The sequence below is a fragment of the Symphalangus syndactylus genome, chromosome 9 (genome assembly GCF_028878055.3).
Source record: "Symphalangus syndactylus isolate Jambi chromosome 9, NHGRI_mSymSyn1-v2.1_pri, whole genome shotgun sequence".
NCBI lineage: Eukaryota > Metazoa > Chordata > Mammalia > Primates > Hylobatidae > Symphalangus > Symphalangus syndactylus.
Window position 1 is genome coordinate 82,832,501 of NC_072431.2, and position 19,129 is coordinate 82,851,629.

The window sequence follows — 19,129 nt, forward strand, 5'->3', positions numbered from 1 at the left end:
TAGTCTTCCTTTTTTTTTTGAGAGTTGTTCTTGAATCCATGGTTAGGCTTTATTTTCACCTGCCACAAATAGTCAGTCTGATAGTCCTTTCAAGGCAGTGTGGCTTTGAATTATAAAGTGCATGATATGAAATAATATTGGTTCTTTGCTATGATTTCAATGCTGGTAAATACAATAATTCAGTGTGTTCCAGGAGTTACCTTATTTACTCTGGTGAATATTTAAAGACACATTTATGCAGCAATTCTATGAGTGTGTTGCCTTTGACTAAGTAATTCAATTTGTTGTAAATACTTTTTGGTTGGATTTTTTGGCAGAAGTGAGTGGCTGGAAAGTCCATTTAATTTTATCAATTATTTCAGAACATATTTATCTTTATTTTTTGTGAGAGAGGGTTATTCATACCCAGCAAGATAATGGCTAATGGATATTGTCCCCTTTGTCAGTGTTGTGACCCACTCGTAAGGTAAGACCTGGAAGTCCCAGTGCTATGAGTCTGGGTGTTCTGTAGCTCAGTAATCCATGTTTTTTTTTTTTCTGCTGAGCATTGTAATAGTGAAATTAAGTGGAATTTTCTGCCTCCTCATTTGTGAAACCAGCAGTTATTCTCATCCATGACCAACTTTTCAGCTCTCCTATCCGTGCAAGTGCACAGCCTGGGCCAGTAGGTGGTGCTGTGTGCAAAACAAAGTGATAATTTGGGTCCTCAATGGAAATGGGAATCTAAACATGAAAAACCTCTGGCTTTTGCTAGTTTATTTTTTATCTCACATTTCACAAGTCAACATTATTTGACATAGTTCTCATATGAATTGTTGCTTCTTGATATTCAAATCAGAAATATCGCAGCTGAGATAATATTTGTGAGATCTCTCAGGTGCACATGAGATTGATGTGCTCACATTCACAACTCCTGTGGATTTGCATAGACCTTATGTTTCCCACAGGGATGCAAAACCTCACTGCCTCTGGGTGTTCTGGCCACCAGGCAGGGATATTTATGTGTCCCGGTTGGTAATGGAATGTTTAAAGTGGACCCTCTCCATCTCACCCCCCAGCCCCCAATACCTAATCCTGAAACAACAACAACTGAGGGTTTGGCATTTACTAGCATTCCAGATAGAGAAGCTAAGTAAGCCCAGGAGGGGAAATGGATGAAACAGAGTTCAGAGGCTGGGCCCCCAACTCATGTTTGGTTGCCAGGTGACTCTGGCAAGTGCTTGGACTTAGTATCTTCATATATAAAGGGAGGGTACTGGACTACTGAGTACCTTATGTCTTAAGAAGTCATTGCGTTCTTGGATTTCGCCATATTTAAGTTGTATTTGAAGTGTTTCTGAACTTATGAAAGACTTCATGAAATTCCAAAAAAAATAAATAAAACAAAAACCAGCAAATAAAGCACCAATCAATGAAGCAAGCGTTCTATCCAAGTGCCATAAATGTAAAATAACAGCTGATTTTATCTTTTGCATTGTTTAGCCAGCTTTGTGGGCTTATTTTATGTAATTGCAGTAACTAATACAGACCGGGCCAGAATACTCCTGGCTCATTTGGTTCACTACCTGCACTTTGGGTGTGCCAGGAGTGAGGTGTGAGAGGTCTACAGTCTGGCCATTGGGCCTTTTGGCTTTGGGTTATTTTCAGGGCTTTTTAACTTGGCTTCTTAATGTTATTCCATTAGGGAAGCAAGTGTCAAGAAGTGATACCATTTCCCCGAAAGTGGTGCAAACTCAACATGGCTTTAATGTCTATACTTTTTTGTCCGGAATTGGTGGGTTCTTGGTCTCACTGACTTCAAGAATGAAGCCACGGACCCTCGCGGTGTTATAGCTCTTAAGGCAGCTCATCTGGAGTTGTTTGTTACAGCTCTTAAGGCAGCGCATCTGGAGTTGTTCGTTCCTCCCAGTGGGCTTGTGGTCTCGCTGGCTTCAAGAGTGAAGCTGCAGACCTTCACGGTGAGTGTTACAGCTCTTAAGGCAGTGTGGACCCAAAGAGTGAGCAGTAGCAAGATTTATTGCAAAGAGCGAAAGAACAAAGCTTCCACATTGTGGAAGGGGACCCGAGTGGGTTGCCACTGCTAGCTCGGGCAGCCTGTTTTTATTCTCTTATCTGGCCCCACCCACGTCCTGCTGATTGGTAGAGCCGAGTGGTCTGTTTTGACAGGGCACTGATTGGTGCATTTACAATCCCTGAGCTAGACATAAAGGTTCTCCAGGTCCCCATCAGATCAGTTAGATACAGAGTATGGACACAAAGGTTCTCCAAGGCCCCACCAGAGCAGCTAGATACAGGGTGTCAATTGGTGCATTCACAAACCCTGAGCTAGACACAGGGTGCTGATTGGTGTGTTTACAAACCTTGAGCTAGATACAGAGTGCCGACTGGTGTATTTACAATCCCTGTGCTAGACATAAAGGTTTTCCAAGGCCCCACCAGAGTAGCTAGATACAGAGTGTCGATTGGTGCATTCACAGACCCTGAGCTAGACACAGGGTGCTGATTGGTGTATTTACAATCCCTGAGCTAGACATAAAGGTTCTCCACATCTCCACCAGACTCAGGAGCCCAGCTGGCTTCACCCAGTGGATCCCGCACCGGGGCTGCAGGTGGAGCTGCCTGCCGGTGGAGCTGCCTGCCAGTCCCGCGCCGTGCGCTTGCACCCCTCAGCCCTTGGGTGGTCGATAGGAATGGGCGCCGTGGAGCGGGGGTGGCGCTCGTCGGGGAGGCTCGGGCCGCACAGGAGCCCATGGAGGGGGTGGGAGGCTCAGGCATGGCGGGCTGCAGGTCCGGAGCCCTGCCCTGCGGGAAGGCAGCTAAGGTCTGGTGAGAAATCGAGCACAGCACCGGTGGGCTGGCACTGCTGGAGGACCCATTACACCCTCCGCAGCCGCTGGCCCGGGTGCTAAGTCCCTCATTGCCCGGAGCCGGCAGGGCCAGCCGGCTGCTCCCAGTGCGGGGCCCGCCAAGCCCACGCCCACCCGGAACTCCAGCTGGCCCGCAAGTGCCGCAGGCAGCCCCGGTTCTCGCTCGCGCCTGCCCCTCCACATCTCCCTGCAAGCTGAGGGAGACGGCTCCCGCCTTGGCCAGCCCAGAAAGGGGCTTTCACAGTGCAGCGGTGGGCTGAAGGGCTCCTCAAGTGCCGCCAAAGTGGGAGCCCAGGCAGAGGAGGCACCAAGAGCGAGAGGGCTGTGAGGACTGCCAGCATGCTGTCACCTCTCACTTTATTCTTTAAAAACACAGAAGATGGAGCATATTAGTTGCTATAAATGTACAATGTTTGTCATCAAATCATCTTGCTTCCCACAGCAGATGCTCAACACTTTCCTCTGTTGAAAATTCACCTCCAGCCATCCCTTGCCTCTTTCCTACCCTCCCGCCCTTTTCGCTGCATCTCTGTGCCCCCTGGCTCATTCGTCCTTTCCTTTGGCGTGAATATTTGCAGAGATGTATCTGCTCACCCTATGCCTCCCATCTCTGTCTCCATCTGTGTTCTCCTTTCCTGATGCCTCTCTGTTGCTTCAATCCACCCTCTGGGTGCTCTGGCAGGCCTCCAATTTGCTCTGCATTTGATAGTTTGACAAAACTTGTAGAGAAGTCCAGAGTTAAGAACCAGCACCCAATAAAAGACTTGCAAAAATTAAGTTCTAAAGATGTATAAACCAATGAAGATCAAATACTTGAAAGGATAAGAGATCATTTCTTTGTAAGAAAAAGGAAATAAAACCAGTCAGATAAATTAATTCACTAGACTTTTACTCATACATGCTATGGAAATTTTTTTTTTTTTTGAGACAGAGCCTCACTCTGTTGCCCAGGCTGGAGTGCAGTGACACGATCTCGGCTCACTGCAGCCTCCGCCTCCTGGGTTCAAGGAATTCTCCTGCCTCAGCCCCCCAAGTAGCTGAGACTACAGGTGCCCACTACCATGTCTGGCTAATTTTAGTGTTTTTAGTAAAGACGGGGGTTTAGCCATATTGGCCACGCTGGTCTCAAATTCCTGGCCTCAAGTGATCTACTCACCTCGGCCTTCCAAAGTGCTAGGATTATAGGCCTGAGCCACCGTGCTCAGCCATATGGACATTTTCAAACACATTTATAGTATATATAGATTATTGGTTGAGGCTACTGCATCTCTTTGTTACTCTATATGCTAGTGACATTTATTTGTCTTTGATATTTTTAATATTGTCCAATTATTGTCATGACTATCAGGTTTTAAAAAACTTTTTCTAAATTATCTGCAAAATCTGCTCTGAATCAACAGTGGAGTGTCCGTTCTACACCTTACCTGTAAACATAGTCTTTGTGGTGTGCTGGAAACAGTTAACAACTGGAGAACAAAAGCACTGATTTATAGCATCTGCCAGCCAATTTCCGTGGTGTAAATCCTCCCACCATGGTTGTTTGTTTGTTTGTTTTAGATGAAGTCTCACTCTGTCACTGAGGCTGGAGTGCAGTGGCATGATCTTTACTCACTGCAACCTCTGCCTCCTGGGTTCAAGCGATTCTCCTGCTTCCTGAGTAGCTGGGATTACAGGCATGCACCATCACGCCTGGCTAATTTCTTGTATTTTTGGTAGAGACGGGGTCTCATCATTTTGGCTAGGCTGGTCTCAAACTCCTGACCTCAGATGATATGCCTGCCTCAGCCTCCCAAAGTTCTGGGATTACAGGCATGAGCCACCGTGCCCGGAACCACCATGGCCTTTCACACCACCAATGTGAGATCACTGAACATGGAGTTGGGAGGAGTTGTGCAAAATTGGCTCTCACAGTGAGAGTCGGCTCCAGGCCTGCTGTCTACAGCCCAATTTTGCTATCAAGCCTTGTTTACCAAAGCCATGGCCATCATCTGAATGACTCATAGTGTGTTCATTCTTTGGAGTAGTCTGGATCTGGTGCTGGACCAGGCATTCAATTGTGTGTACTTGGGTGACTTTCTAACTTCTTCTCACCTTATGACAAAATTCCTTTTCCTGAGAACTATTTTGGTCTCCCCTTTTTGTGGAGAGAAACCTGGATGAAACAGCCACAGCAGAGCCATTTCTGTTTGCTGAGGGCATGTTGATTAGCACCCCATCCTTTCCATACTTCAGTGACTCTTCATGGGAAGCTATGTATGAGAAAGTTTTTTAGAGTTAGGTGAGAGGTACTTTGCTTTCTCTTAGGAACACTTGATTTTATCGTTTTGCCTCTGGCTGTAGCTCAGAGCCAAATGGACACCCTGCTGTTGCCATGCACAGCCTTGGCCTGTGCATGTGGCTTTATAGCAGTGTCTGAGCAAACTAAAAATGATAAGTTTTGTTCATTTAACATTATTTCAGTGCTCCCTTAAATCAGTTCCTTGGTGGAAAAATGAAGCATATCTATAAACATAATAAAGAAGTTAATTGGAAAGAAAACAGATGAGTGTTTGTGCCAACACTGCACTTCATCTATGTCTTCACATCTGCCACTCACAGACATCTTGGGAGGCCAGTCACATGCTGCGCCCAGTCGGCAGTCAGTGCAGAGAGAGGACTGGGTCTTGGTCTGGGTGTCCCAGAGCCTCCCTTGTCTACGCTAGACCTGGCGCTCCCTCTGCACCAGCCCTGTGGCCCCGACACCTTCCCATCCTTTAGGCTTGTGGAAGCCCTTGCCGTCCCCTCTGCCTGGAATACCCTCCCTCAGATGACCACGGGCTCCACCCTCACCTTCAGGTCTTTGCTGGACATCACCACCTACTGAAGCCTTCCATGGCTGCTTGAACACCTGCTTACCCCATCACTTGCCTGTCTTTCCTGCCTTTTTTTTTCTCCTTCATATGTGTCACAACATAGTATATGTTTGCTTATTTATTTGTTGCCTGTTTCCCCATGGGAGGGCAGAGAATTGATTTTCTGTTTCCCAATGCCTAGAAGAGTGCCTGACACCTAGTAGTTGCATAGTAATGTTTGTTGAGTGACTGACGGAGTGAGCAAATGAACAAGTGCTTCACCCACCATTCTCTCTTATCTCCTGCTACTAAGGAGCAAAGTGAGTTCCAGGGTTTCATGCTTCATGCTGCAGGCAGCTTGAGTGTAATTCCTGCAGAGTTCCTGAAATCTGAATGAGAGAAAAATTGGCAAGAAAACATGCTTTTGTTCTCATGTTTAATTGTTCTTGTGATGCAGAAGCAACTTTTTATTTTTGTTCTTGCATTAAGAAATGCCAGAAACTCCTTGGGTGGCCTGAGAAACATCGCTGACTGGTGGGACTGGAGTCTGACCACACTTCTGGATGGCCTGTACCCGGGAGGGACCCCGTCAACCCGTGTGCCAGGGGCTCAGGTGAGCTTTCCATCTCCTCTCCATAGGAGATGATCTCAGAAAAGCCATCTTGCAGTGGGTGAAACCGTCACTAATGCTGAACTGCAGCACTGCGTATGTTCTTGAATGACCATGCAGGTGTAAGGCCAGTGGCTCTCCAGAGGGTCCCAGCAGAGCATCTTGTTCCTTTCCTGCCAGAACCCACTGGCCTCATCCCATTACACCCTGCTGAGCTGCACAGGATTCTCCAGATTCCTGCACTTCCCAGGCCAGAGATAGACACAGGGGCTATGGCAGAGCCTCAAGAGCCCTCAGGCTGACAGGGTGTGAGGTCAGGAAATGGAAGATTCTAGTTCCGTGTGCAAAATACCCTGACAAGGAAACACAAGAACCACCCCAAAACAGAGGAAGTGCAAGGAAGCTTCCAGAAAGAGGTGAGGCTGATCCCAAGTTCTGAAGAAAAAGTTAATATGCATTTTGCATAATCCCATTCCTTGCTCATCTTTTATTTTCAACCCCTTTCCCATGTTTAAAAATGAAATATGCTGGGTGCGGTGGCTCACACCTGTAATCCCAGCACTTTGGGAGGCCGAGGCAGATGGATCATGAGGTCAGGAATTCAAGACCAACCTGGCCAACATGGTGAAACCCCGTCTCTACTAAAAATACAAAAGTTAGCTGTGTGTGGTGGCACGTGCCTGTAATCCCAGCTACTTGCAAGGCTGAGGCAGGAGAATTGCTTGAACCCGAGAGGTGGAGGTTGCAGTGAGCCAAGATCACGCCACTGCACTCCAGCCTAAAAATACAAAAATTAGCCGGGCATGGTGGCACGTGCCTGTAATCCTAGCAACTTGGGAGGCCGAGGCAGGAGAATTGCTTGAACCCAGTTGTTGGAGGTTGCCGTGAGCTGAGGTCACACCACTGCACTCCAGCCTGGGTGACAGAGCTATTCTCTGTCTCTAAATTTAAAAAAGAGAGAGAAATATATTTGTCCATATTCCTTGAGCAGTTTATTTATAATTTTATTTTGTTGTATTCTATATAGTCTCTTGGGTCGATGACACTGGAGAAACTTTCAAAAAAGATAAAAGAGAGCATTCTCATGTGACACAAGTTACAAACATCATTTGAACGTTAACCCTTTTCCAGGACAAGTCTGGGGAGGTTGTTGCTGCCTTCTTAGAATGTTGGTTATATCCCTAAAATGCTGTTGGAAGGAAAATAAAACTCTGACCTCTATGGTAGCAGGAATTACCCAGAGCATCCCCATGCCTTTTGAGCACTGCTTGATGAGGAGGTTTGAAGTCCACAGCACACCCAGTCCTCATCATCTTTTTTCTCCTTTCAGCCTGGAGCTCTTGGAGGAAAATGCTACCTAATAGGCAGTTCTGTAATTAGGCAGCTAAAAGTTTTTCCTAACCATTTATGCAAGGTAAGATGTTCCTTTTTCTTTTGCTTCCAAAAATAAATGGAATTAGAGAAGTCTAGGCAACATTGGGGCAGGACCCTGGCAGATCATTTGAACTTCTCTGCGAGTTCAGTGGTGATTGGAATTGTCAGTGCTTGGGCTGGGGAGAGGGCAAGCCTCGCCCTTCCTTCCTTCCCCCTTATGAACCCTTTCCCAAAGCCTCTTTCTTCCTTGACGTTCTGCTGCAGGTTTCTTCAATTCACTCTTTGGCCTGAGAGACTGGCATTCTAGGCAAAACTAGGGTTTTTAATCAAACAATCTAAAAATAGAATATTCACATGTCTTTTTCTAATGGGGAGGGTGTGCCCTGAGATGGGCATTTTACCTGGCATCTCATGATGGGGAAGTCTTCAAGTGGTCTAAGCCTTAGACTCATACACAGCTCAGATACCAACTTTCCGTGGGTAGAGCCTTGATCCTGTAGCTTGAGCTAGAGTCTGTAGACCACGAAACAGGCCACAGAATGATCTGATGAGGAGAAAAGGGCACCATGTTGCAGGACAGAGCAGGTGTTCACATGTGGCCAGGCCTGGAGACCCTGGATTGCAGGGTAGCCTTGGGAATAGCATCTGTGTCTTCTTCTGACTGCTGGTTTGTTCTGCAGCTTCCCAGGCCATTTTCAGCACTCATCGAAGACTCTATTCCTACATGTAGTCCCGAAGTTGGAGGCCCTGAGAACCCCTACCTGACAGACCCAGAGAACCAAAACATGACCCTGAATGGTCCGGGGGGCTGTGGGGCAAGGGAAGACTGTGTGCTCAGCCTGGGCAGAACAAGGTTAGTGAGATTCGAAGGGCTGGGGCTCATCCTGCCTGCCGCCGCCACTCCAGCTCGGGTGCCTGCTGGACGCGGTGCATCTGCAGCAGGTGCAGCCTCCTGACAGGCCTTCGAGGTCAGCGCACCACTGCCAGGGGCTCCAGCAAGACTTGTCATTGTTGTGGATGACAGAAGCGTCACACAGGCTCAGACCTCCATGTGGGAGAGCACAGAGCAAACGTTCTTTCAAAAAGTGGTTGCTAGAACATCCGGAGCTCATGGAATATAAGGAGCATTTGTTGCATATTGACCTTGTGCCAAGCTGGGTGTTTACTGTCTCATTTAATCCTCACCCAGCTCTGTGGAGTAGGCCCTATGCTACTTTTGCCACATCCTGAGGGTGAGGGGTGGAGGTTCAAGTGCATAACAAGCAGGACCCCATGTTGCAGCTAGGTCTGAGGTCAGGCCGCCTGCCCCATCCAGCCAGTCACACTGTTGCCCACAGCCACCCGTGGCTCCCCAAGCAGCATGCACCTCACACTGGGTTGGAGCTGTGCTGACCCAGTGGTAACATGGATGGTCTTAGACCAACGGGGAGGTCTAGACAGTTACAATAATGTGTGCCTTTGAGTAATACTCTTTAAAAAGGAAATGATTTAATTGTTACTAAATATAAGTTAGTATTTAGTAACTGCCTTCCCCCAGCTTATTTGTTCCAAACAATGGGGTCTCTAGAAAAAAAAGAAAAATGAATATTCTAGAGTCCCTGGGGAGAGACACTGGGCATTTCTGCCTCACATGGGGTGGGGTGGGAAATGGAGGCCTCCGTTCTCCAGGTCCCTCCTGCCTGAGGGTCCCCTGGGCTGCTGCAGGGAAGAGAGTGGGGCAAGGAGAGAGGACAGAGGGCTATTGATGAGGTCTCTTAGATACAGAGGGCCATCTGTCCTGCCCCTTGAAGCCCAGACACTGTTTCTCCTTGCAAAGTCTAGCATAGGGTGTTCCCAGCATGGGACCTGCAGCTGGGAGCCTCAGTAGACTTCTGCGCCTTCCTCCCTGCCCTGCCCTACCCCAGTGTATGCTGCTTTACAGGCCTGAAGCCCACACAGCCCTGTCCCGACTCAGGGCCAGCACATGGATTGACCGCAGCACCAGGGCTGTGTCTGTGCACTTCACCCTCTATAACCCTCCAACCCAACTCTTCACCAGCGTGTCCCTGAGCGTGGAGATCCTCCCTACAGGGAGTCTCGTCCCCTCATCCCTGGTGGAGTCATTCAGCATCTTCCGCAGCGACTCAGCCCTGCAGTACCACCTCATGCTTCCCCAGGTGAGCTGACCGGCCTCTTAGCCCTCCTGGAGGTGCACAGGGAGGTGAGGCTTCACCTGGGCTGGGCTTCTCCACCAGACAGGACTAGTTCCCTACCCATTCACCCGCCCCTCCGGTCACACTCTTTGTCATATACCCTTTGTGTGGCAGGCATCACACTAAGTGCTGGGGCATGAGACAAAGAAGACCCCCAGTGGGGAAACCAATCCTCACATGTGTGGCAAGGGCAAATACAGAACTGTTTTGAGGTACCAAATTCATCACGGGGGATTTAGGCCTGATGTTTACATCCCCCCGGGGATTTAGCTCAGGCTGCTATAACAGAATAGCCTACACTGGGTGCTTTAAAAAGAGACTTTTATGGCCGGGCGCGGTTGCTCATGCCTGTAATCTCAGCACTTTGGGAGGCCGAGGCAGGCAGATCACAAGGTCAGGAGTTCAACACCTGCCTGGCCGACATGGTGAAAACCCATCTCTACTTAAAAAACACAAAAATTACCCGGGCATGGTGGCACAGGCCTGTAATCCCAGCTACTCAGGAGGCTGAGGCAGGAGAATTGCTTGAACCCAGGAGGTGGAGGTTGCAGTGAGCTGAGATCACGCCACTGCACTCCAGACTGGGCGAAAGGGCAGGACTCCGTCTAAAAAAAAAAGAGAGAGATATTTACTTCCCACACTCCCGGAGGCTGGAATTCCATGATCAAGATCAAGCCTGGTGAGGTTCTGGTGAGGGCTCTAGTCCCGGGAGATGGCCGCCTTCTCACGGTGTGCTCATAGAACCTCTTCTTTGTGGATATACACAGGGAAAGAGAGCAAGAGAGAGCTGTCTAGAGTCTCTTTGTGTAAGGACACTAATCCTATAGGACCACAGCCCCAGTTAACCTTGATTACTTCCTTAGGGGTCCCATCCCCACATATGTCCACACTAGGAGTTAGGGCTTCCACCTGTGAATTCAAGGGAACACAAATCTTCAGTCCATAGTACCCAGGGTCTTGGTGAGATGGAATATATCCACATAGCTTCACCAAACAATCCTAAACAGCAGAAGTCACTCTGAGTTATTCCTTGGGAACTTTCCTGATTTTCTGCCTGTAGTTGACTTTTCTGCTATGAAGAACTAAGTCCTGCTGACCCTTTGACCCGGTAAAGGCTGAGATTTGCGTAGAGCTCAGCTCGCACTGGTGTAGACGGAATGGAGGGTGGGAGCATGGCCACTGGTCAGGGTCTGCCTGGGGGAGACACGTAAAGCACTTACCTTGGGCATCAAATTTAAGGGGTATCACAAATACTTTGTAATCAAGGTGAACAGTATTCTGGTGCAATAATTATAAACATCAGAATTCATATCAAAAAATCATATTGGACAAAATATGGAAATTGTAGACAATGGCAGGATCAGTTTTCCTGATAGTTTCTTTGCCTCAGGCTCCAATAAGGCTCAGCACAGCACTGCTGTTAAACACCTTGCAGCACCCAAAAGTGAACCCTGCTTTGATTATGTGTGTAGCTCCTTACAGCAGGCCAATGGGACACAATGCACATAACTCCAACAGAGGACAGAGAAGATGCATAAAGCCCTGCTGATGTGCTTCGGTTCCTCACAAATCCATAACTAAATTTGAGTTTGGGTTAGTGATTAAAGGCATGAATCAACAGGTAACTCACCAATGGAGAGAGAACCACATAGAGAACTTTAAGAAAGTGCTCATAAGGGAGCTTTAGAAGACTTTACTTGGCTGAGAAAACTAATATGTATGTATATACAGTTCATATGTTATCTATTTCACATGTACACAGAAACTCACTCTTTTGACTGGTGCCAAGGAAGGACTGGAGGATTGGCATGGAGGTCAGGAGGCCTGGTGGCTGTAGATGCCCATACTCTGTGCTTTCCCTGAGTGCAGAGACCATCTCGGGTTCTAACCCCTGGCATGGAGTTTCTGTGAGTGCTTGACTTGTACCAAACCACCCCAAGTGCCCACTGAAGAGCAAGTTTAGGATTAAACCTCTGCAGAACAGGAAATGGGCTTGCATCCTAGCTACTCAAAGGTGATTGGCAGGGAAGCCGGTCACATGTTTAGACCTTCAAAAAACAATTTATCAGCATTCGTGTTGATCTTGTTTGTTTACATTCTCTCCACCAGCTGGTCTTCCTGGCACTCAGTCTCATCCACCTCTGTGTTCAACTCTACCGTATGATGGACAAGGGTGTCCTCAGCTACTGGCGAAAGCCAAGCAACTGGCTGGAGGTAGCCTCTCTTGTGTCATTTTCTTTTGAAAAATAACAATAAACTGTTTATATCTTGAAAAAATAATTTAAATAAGAAATTGATTATGCACTAGCTACTGCCAACATTATTGCAGTTTTCTCCCTCTGTAGTGTTAATCTCAAAACAGCAATTGAGATCAGGCATCATTTAGTGTTGTTACAGTTACCGTCATGTACCATACAAATTTCAGCCAAGGTGGTGCGTAAGATCATTTGGTGCTAAGAAATTCCTGTCACCTAATGACATCTTGATTCTGACCTTGTATAGGCCTAGGCTAAATATGTCTGTTTGTTTCTTAGTTTTTAATAAAGAAGTTTAAAAATAAAAAATTAAAACAAAATTTTTAAAAATAGAAAAAAGCTTTTGGAATTAGGATATAAGGAAAATATTTTTTGTACAGCTGTACAGTGTGTTTGTATTTTAAGCTGTGTTATTATAGAGTCAAAAAGTTAAAAAAATTAAAAATTTTTTAAGTAAAAGGGTTACTGTATGCTAAGGTTAATTTGTTACTGAAGAAAGAAAAATGTGTTTACAAATTTAGTGTAGCCTAAGTGTGCAGCATTTATAAAGTCTACATTAGCATACAGTAATGCTCTAGGGCTTCACATTCACTCACCACTCACTCACTGCCTCACCCAGAGACACTTCTAGTCCTGCAAGTGCCATTCATGGTAAGTGCTGATACAGGTGGATCATTTTTTACCTTTTGACTGTATTTTTACTGTATCTTTTCAATGCTTAGATATAGTTAGATACACCAGTACTTACCATTGTGTATGATTGCCTACAGTATTCAGTACAGGAACATGCTGCACAGGGTTGTAGCCTGGGAACAATAGGCTGTCTCATATAGCCTAGGTGTGTGGGACTGTCTGTGTTTGTGTAAGTGCACCCTATAATGTTCCCCCAAGGACAAAATCACCCAGTGATGCATTTCTCAGAAGGCATCCCTGTCGTTAAGTGACGCATGACTGTAACTTACAATGCGTGTCACATGGGGTGCCAGGTGAGCCCTTCCTTAGGAGCCATCTAAGGGCCTTTCTCTTGGATGTTGCAGCTCTCGGTGGTTGGAGTGAGCCTCACGTACTATGCAGTTTCCGGCCACCTTGCTACTCTTGCTGGAGATGTCACTGACCAGTTTCACAGAGGACTTTGCCAAGCATTTATGGACCTCACTCTTATGGCATCATGGAATCAGGTACACGGCGTGCTCTGGGCCATATAGATAGAGGCCATGCACTGTGATGCCATCCAAAAGGCAGAGGTCACACAAGCTCTAGAAGGTGCGAGACAACAGATTTGTTCCATATTGAGAGATGATGCTCTGAGCTGGCAGATGGGAGTGGCCAGGACAGTGAAGGGCTTGGAGAACTTGAGACGTGCTTTAAACACTGGGGTATGTGGATTCTGCGTGGAGCAGAACTCAAGAGTCTGGAATTCCCCCGGTGCCTCCAGGGGACACTAAGGGGCACAGGAAGCAGGTGTTGATGCAGCGTGGAGGAAGGAGGCTAGCGCTGACTTGCTTAGACACACCATTTTCTCTCTTCATCCTGGCGACAGTCATAAATGCAGGCAGTATTAGCCACTCTGCAAGAAGACACCAAGGCTCACAGAAAGTATCAGGTCCCTCAATAGAGGGAAGTCTGGTTTCAAAGTCCCTGCACCTCCTTCCCCTAGGCAGCCCTTCCTGCAGGGAATGGTTCCCCACAGGGGTGGGGGCTCCTACCAGGAGGACCAGGCAAATGTGCACCGATGGGCCTGGACGAACCCTGGGGAGGGGGCCAATGAGACGGGGCAGGATCCCCCCACAACAGCATGGGACGCTGCCTTCCTGTGGTGGTGGAAGATGAGCCCACATGTTCTGCCTCCTTGCCCTGCTGCCCTCAGATCTAGCCCCTCCCCTACCCCCCTTGTCCTCCTTTTCCCATCTAGAGGATGGTCAGGACCCCAGGGCCACCCCCAGGGCTGGGTGAGTCCTATAGCAACCTAGAGAACAAGGGCCAGTTCCCCTCCATCTTCAGGCCCCTTCTCCCCAGGTCCATCCATCTGCCCCACCACCTCCCTCTCACCCCTTGGCTCCTGTCCACTGTGTGGACAGGCAGGATGAGGCTTGTTCCTCTACACTTCTGCTTCCTCCACTAGTGCCCCAGTCCCTGCCTCTTTGTTGGAGATCATTTTGTTGCAAGCAAGAGAAACTCCCTAGGCTAGAGGAAAGAAACAGGTTCTAAAGGAGCCCAAGCAGAAGATTTGGCTTTTCTCCTGAAGTAAAAGAATACATGAATCTGATGAGACAGAACACTCGCACAAGCAAGGCAAAGCAACTGTCACTCACAGATTGGCAGGGACAGCAGAAGCCTGGGCTGCATGGTGAGCTGGTGCCCCCAGCTCAGGAAAGCTGACCAGGGTGGACAGAGTCCAGCCTGTGTGTGTCCCGACAGAGTCCCATCTGTGTATGTCCTGACAGAGTCCCGTCTGTGTGTGCCCCACTTGCACCAGTTCGGAGAGCCTGGAAAGCCGCCTGCCCTGAAGTTTCATAAACTGGGGGAACATAACATGCTGTGCTAAAGTGTTAGAGGGCATCCTCTTCTCGGAGGAACGTGACCAGAGCCCACGCTCTTCCACGCAGTTCCTCCTTATCTCCAGATATTGCATTCCTAGCACATTCAACAGTTATTGTGAGAACTATAAGCAAGAAAAGGGGAAGAGCTGAGCTGGCCAAGGCCAACCAGGGACCTGTTCTGCAGGCACTTATCAGCATCTAATGAAATCTGCATTAAGCAATTATTTGGTTTACTGTCTTCCCTTACAAGACTGGAAGCTGCAGAATAGAGAATGTATCTATTTTGTTCACTACCACTCCCCTGGTACCAATATTAGGGCCTGATGAGGACTGGCTGCTTGATTTATTGGCATCTCTCTCTGGGACAGAGAGCAGGCTTCCTGGTCTACCTTTTATGGTATAGCTCTGCTAGTCAACCCACTTCCTACTATTTGAGTTCTGGCTTACCCATGTAACTGTGGCCTTGCATGGTCCTGTCGGCTACAATGCCGACACGCCTGGCACTTCCTTGCCCGTGCTTAAAGGCTCACAGATGGTGGCCGGCTTTCTCTCAGTGCACAGCTTACAAGAGCATCTGATTAGTCACTGATTGGCCAGCAGGCGTGGGCCTCAGGAAGGGGGTGCAGAGTGAAACACTTTGTAGGATGTTCTTTTCACCTGATGTGGACGGGAGGTTTTCTAGAAGCATGACTAGGGCAAACATGAATCTGGTCTACATACTGACCTGGTTGGTGACTTGGAGTAAATAGCCTCCTCCTGACTTCTGACCTTGGGAAGTGAGTTCATCCTTATATCCCTTTTCCCCACTGTTGTCCTATCTTTCTCATTATGTTCCCTGCCCCTGCCAGAAAAACTTACCTGGGGAGAGTCCCTCTTTCCTGGGGATCCTGTCTAGGGCAGATGCCAATTTCTAATTCCTCAATTAGCTTCTGAGAAGAGCCGACATGTGTTGAGATTTGCTCCTGCCAGGCACTGCCTAAATTCTATATAGTCACGTGTATGTTAAGCTATCCAACCATCTAATGAAACAGGTACTAGTATGCCGCCCATCTAGACCGAGGCTCTGAAAGGTTAAGCAACTGGCGCAAGGTCACTCACATTGACATAGGAGCTGCACTGGAATTGGCCTCTGGTCTTGGGGTCCTGGGTAGCTGCATTCCTAAGCACAGAACTATAATGCAATGGAACGGCCCTCCAAGGACATGGTCCACACTGTCCTGACCCAGGAGCGCTCAAGGCAGGAACCTGTATCTCACACCATTCAGCTCTATTGTTGTGTTGCTGTGTGTTCAGGGCCAGCTTTTCGGAAATGTGCAGTGTAGACAATGTTTGTCTTCTGAGGTGCCCTCGTGTACCCATCTCTGTTCTGGCACCTTGGCCTCTGCCCACACTACGGCTTTCCCTCCTAATTCCACTTCTGTGGGCACCTCTTGTGCTGTTTGTCAAATTATTCTCTGTAGAGACAGTTAGAGGAATTTAGCTCTAACTTCAATGTAGGCTGCATCCCAGGTGCTGGAAGAACGAGTCGTCTTCAAGATAAACACAAATGACTTTCTAATGATGGAATTTAACACCCAGGATTAAAGAGCTGTGATTTGAGTGTGTGAAAATGAAAATGCACAGGCTTTAGAATCAGCAGACCTAAAACTCAATCTCCCAGCTCCTCTTTGACCATGTGCCATTGGGCAAGTTTCTTAACTTTCTTCAAGTCTTAATAAGGTAGAACTATGATACATACCTTGGGGGTTTTGCTAGGATTTGAATGTGTGTGTGTGTGTGTGTGTGTGTGTGTATTTGTACATACACATTCAAACATAGCCTTGGAACAGCTTGGCACCTAGCAGATGTTCCATAAATGAAAGTCATAATAATGGCAATTACTCAGAAGGCTTTATGGCATCCCTCAATCAGATGGAGGCAAGAAAGGGGCCCTTCCACTCTGTCCACAGGAGGTTTATAACTGTGTTGTCCAATAGTCACCACTAGCCACACATGGCTATTGAGAACTTGAAATGTGGCTAGTCCAAACTGAGATGTGCTGTGAGTGTAAAATACTCACTGGACTTCATAAACTTAGTATGAAAATTAAAAATGTGCTGGGCGCAGTGGCTCACGCCTATAATCCTAGCATTTTGGGAGGCCAAGGTGGGCAGATTGCCTGAGTTCAGGAGTTCAAGACCAGCCTGAGCAACATGGTGAAATCCTGTCTCTATTAAAATACAAAAAAAAATAACCACTATGGTGGCATGTGCCTGTAGACCCAGCTACTCGGTAGGCTGAGACAGGAGAATTGCTTGAACTCACCAGGAGGCGGAGGTTGCAGTAAGCCGAGATCCTGCCACTCAAGCCTGGGTAACAGATTGAGACTCTGTCTCAAAAAAAAAAAAAAAAAAATTAAAAATGTAAAATATCTCAATAATTTTTATGTTGGTTACATATTGACATGATGCTATTTTATAGGATTTCACATGTACTAATTTAAACAAAATACGTTATAAAACAAATTTACTCTGTTTAATTGTACTTTTTAAAACGCGGCTACTAGAAAATTCCACCCATAGCTTGCATTGCATTTTTCTTGGCCGGTGCTGGCTAAAGCCCCATTCATCCCCATTCACCCATGTGCGGCCCTGCCTGCTCTGAAGGGAACCCGAGGGGTGACAGCCACTCACAGCTTCTCTAGGTTTTGGTTGTCAGAAGTCCTTGTTGACTTTGTCCCAATTACTGAGGAAATAAAACAAACAGAAAACCTTGATTCATTGCCCATATAGATTTTAAACCATCCAGCTGTCATTTCTTTTCTCTTGGGCTTACAATTTTGGTGAGAGCATATGAGATCATACACCCAAAAGTACTTTCCCCACAAGCCCCTGGTAGGGAGGGGAGAAGGGAGCAGCCTTCCTAGAGGCCTTGTGAATGTGGACGAGTCCGTAAGGCTGTTTGCCCCTGCGTCTGCCGTGCCCCCAGTTGTACTATGTTTGTCTGTTCACACTGTTTATCTGAGCCATGGACTCTAGAGCTATAAAAGGGGAGTGCCTCCCGTACTTGCGAGGATTACGTTTTTAAAAACCTACTTGGAAAGTGTTGGTGCCCTATTCTGTACATGCATCTGGAGGGAAGGAAATAAGCTTGCACTAAATACTTCTTTGAGTCCCCTCCGTGGTGATGATTTTCGTATAGCCCAGTAGACTGAGGCGCAGACAGGGAGAACAGACGTGGGGTGGACAGAGTCCCATCTGTGTGTGCCTGCTAGGCCTGCTGCATCCTAGTGTTCAAAGAAATGGCCAGGCCAGAATTCAGAGCAGGTCTTCTCAAAATGCGTTATGATTTGTATTTACCCCTAGTTCCAACTCATTCTCCTCTGCAGACATCTGCACTTGATGTCCCTCAGAGACTCATGGGTCTATATAACATCGTCAAATCCAGTGAACTCTTTATGCATGACTGACAGCTGTGAATATGTCTGCACCTTTCAGTGACTGGCATGGCACACTGACTGCTCTGTTCTTCTGTCTCAGAGGGCTCGATGGCTCCGGGGAATCCTCTTATTCCTCTTCACATTAAAATGCGTCTATCTTCCTGGCATTCGAAACACAATGGCATCCTGCTCCTCCATGACGCACCACTCACTCCCCAGCATCTTTGTAGCAGGGGTAAGAACTCTCCCCTTTATCAGGTGATTTCCCTTGCAAATTATTGATCTGTGTACTCTTGTCAGCCTTTCTCAAGGGAAAAACAAACTGTTCTCAAGGTAAACACTGTCTAGAATTCCAGTCTTCTAATCCCTTACAGTGCGGTTTTAGATAACTGATATCAATAGTTACATAGTAAGTTATGGTCATGACAACAATAACCATGATTTATGAAACACTTGCTTTGTACTATACCTTACAGTAGTATGTTATTATTACTAATATAAGTAGTTATTATCACCTACTAAGCTTTCTCTAAGTGCCAGGAATAGCACTTTGGGCCTCTCATAGATTACTTCATTTGACTATCACAAGCAAGCTATCTATGGGCAGGCACAGTTCTTCTTAGAAGATTCTCAGGATTTCCTGGCTCAAACCCCAGGGCACAGCCAAGTCTTCATCCAGGGCTAGCCCTGAAGTCTGGTCTGGAGGGTGAAGCTCCAAATCAACAGGTCCAGAGTGCAGCCTGGAGCCCTGATGAAGTTCCTGGGGTGCTGTTGATTCCGATCTGGTCCCAGCAGGGAAAGAGCTTTCTCCAACCTGACAGGCCCTAGTACAGCACAGAATTGCAATCAGGGCCGAGGGAAAGTCTAGGCCAAGTGCCCTGAGTTAGGAGGCTCTGGCTGTCAGGATCCAAGCCACACAGGACACCAAGCACAGGTCTCCTGCTCTAGGGAAGGGGTTCCCCAAGCCCTATTCGCCTTACACTGGAGGAACATGCTCAGCAAACCAGGGCAGAGAGAACGAACCTGAGAGTCAGAGAGAGCG

General features: G+C 47.4%; 1 protein-coding gene across 1 annotated transcript in view; it reads left to right on the plus strand.

The window, feature by feature from the left end:
- PKD1L1 (polycystin 1 like 1, transient receptor potential channel interacting) overlaps window positions 1-19,129 on the plus strand; it is a 177,506-nt gene that overhangs the window by 141,714 nt on the left and 16,663 nt on the right. Inside the window, exons 48-54 of the mRNA XM_063609574.1 lie at window positions 6,188-6,311; window positions 7,639-7,722; window positions 8,363-8,535; window positions 9,604-9,838; window positions 11,984-12,088; window positions 13,167-13,307; window positions 18,188-18,322. Of these exons, the coding sequence (XP_063465644.1) occupies window positions 6,188-6,311; window positions 7,639-7,722; window positions 8,363-8,535; window positions 9,604-9,838; window positions 11,984-12,088; window positions 13,167-13,307; window positions 18,188-18,322 (997 nt within the window). The remainder of the gene's footprint in view (window positions 1-6,187; window positions 6,312-7,638; window positions 7,723-8,362; window positions 8,536-9,603; window positions 9,839-11,983; window positions 12,089-13,166; window positions 13,308-18,187; window positions 18,323-19,129) is intronic.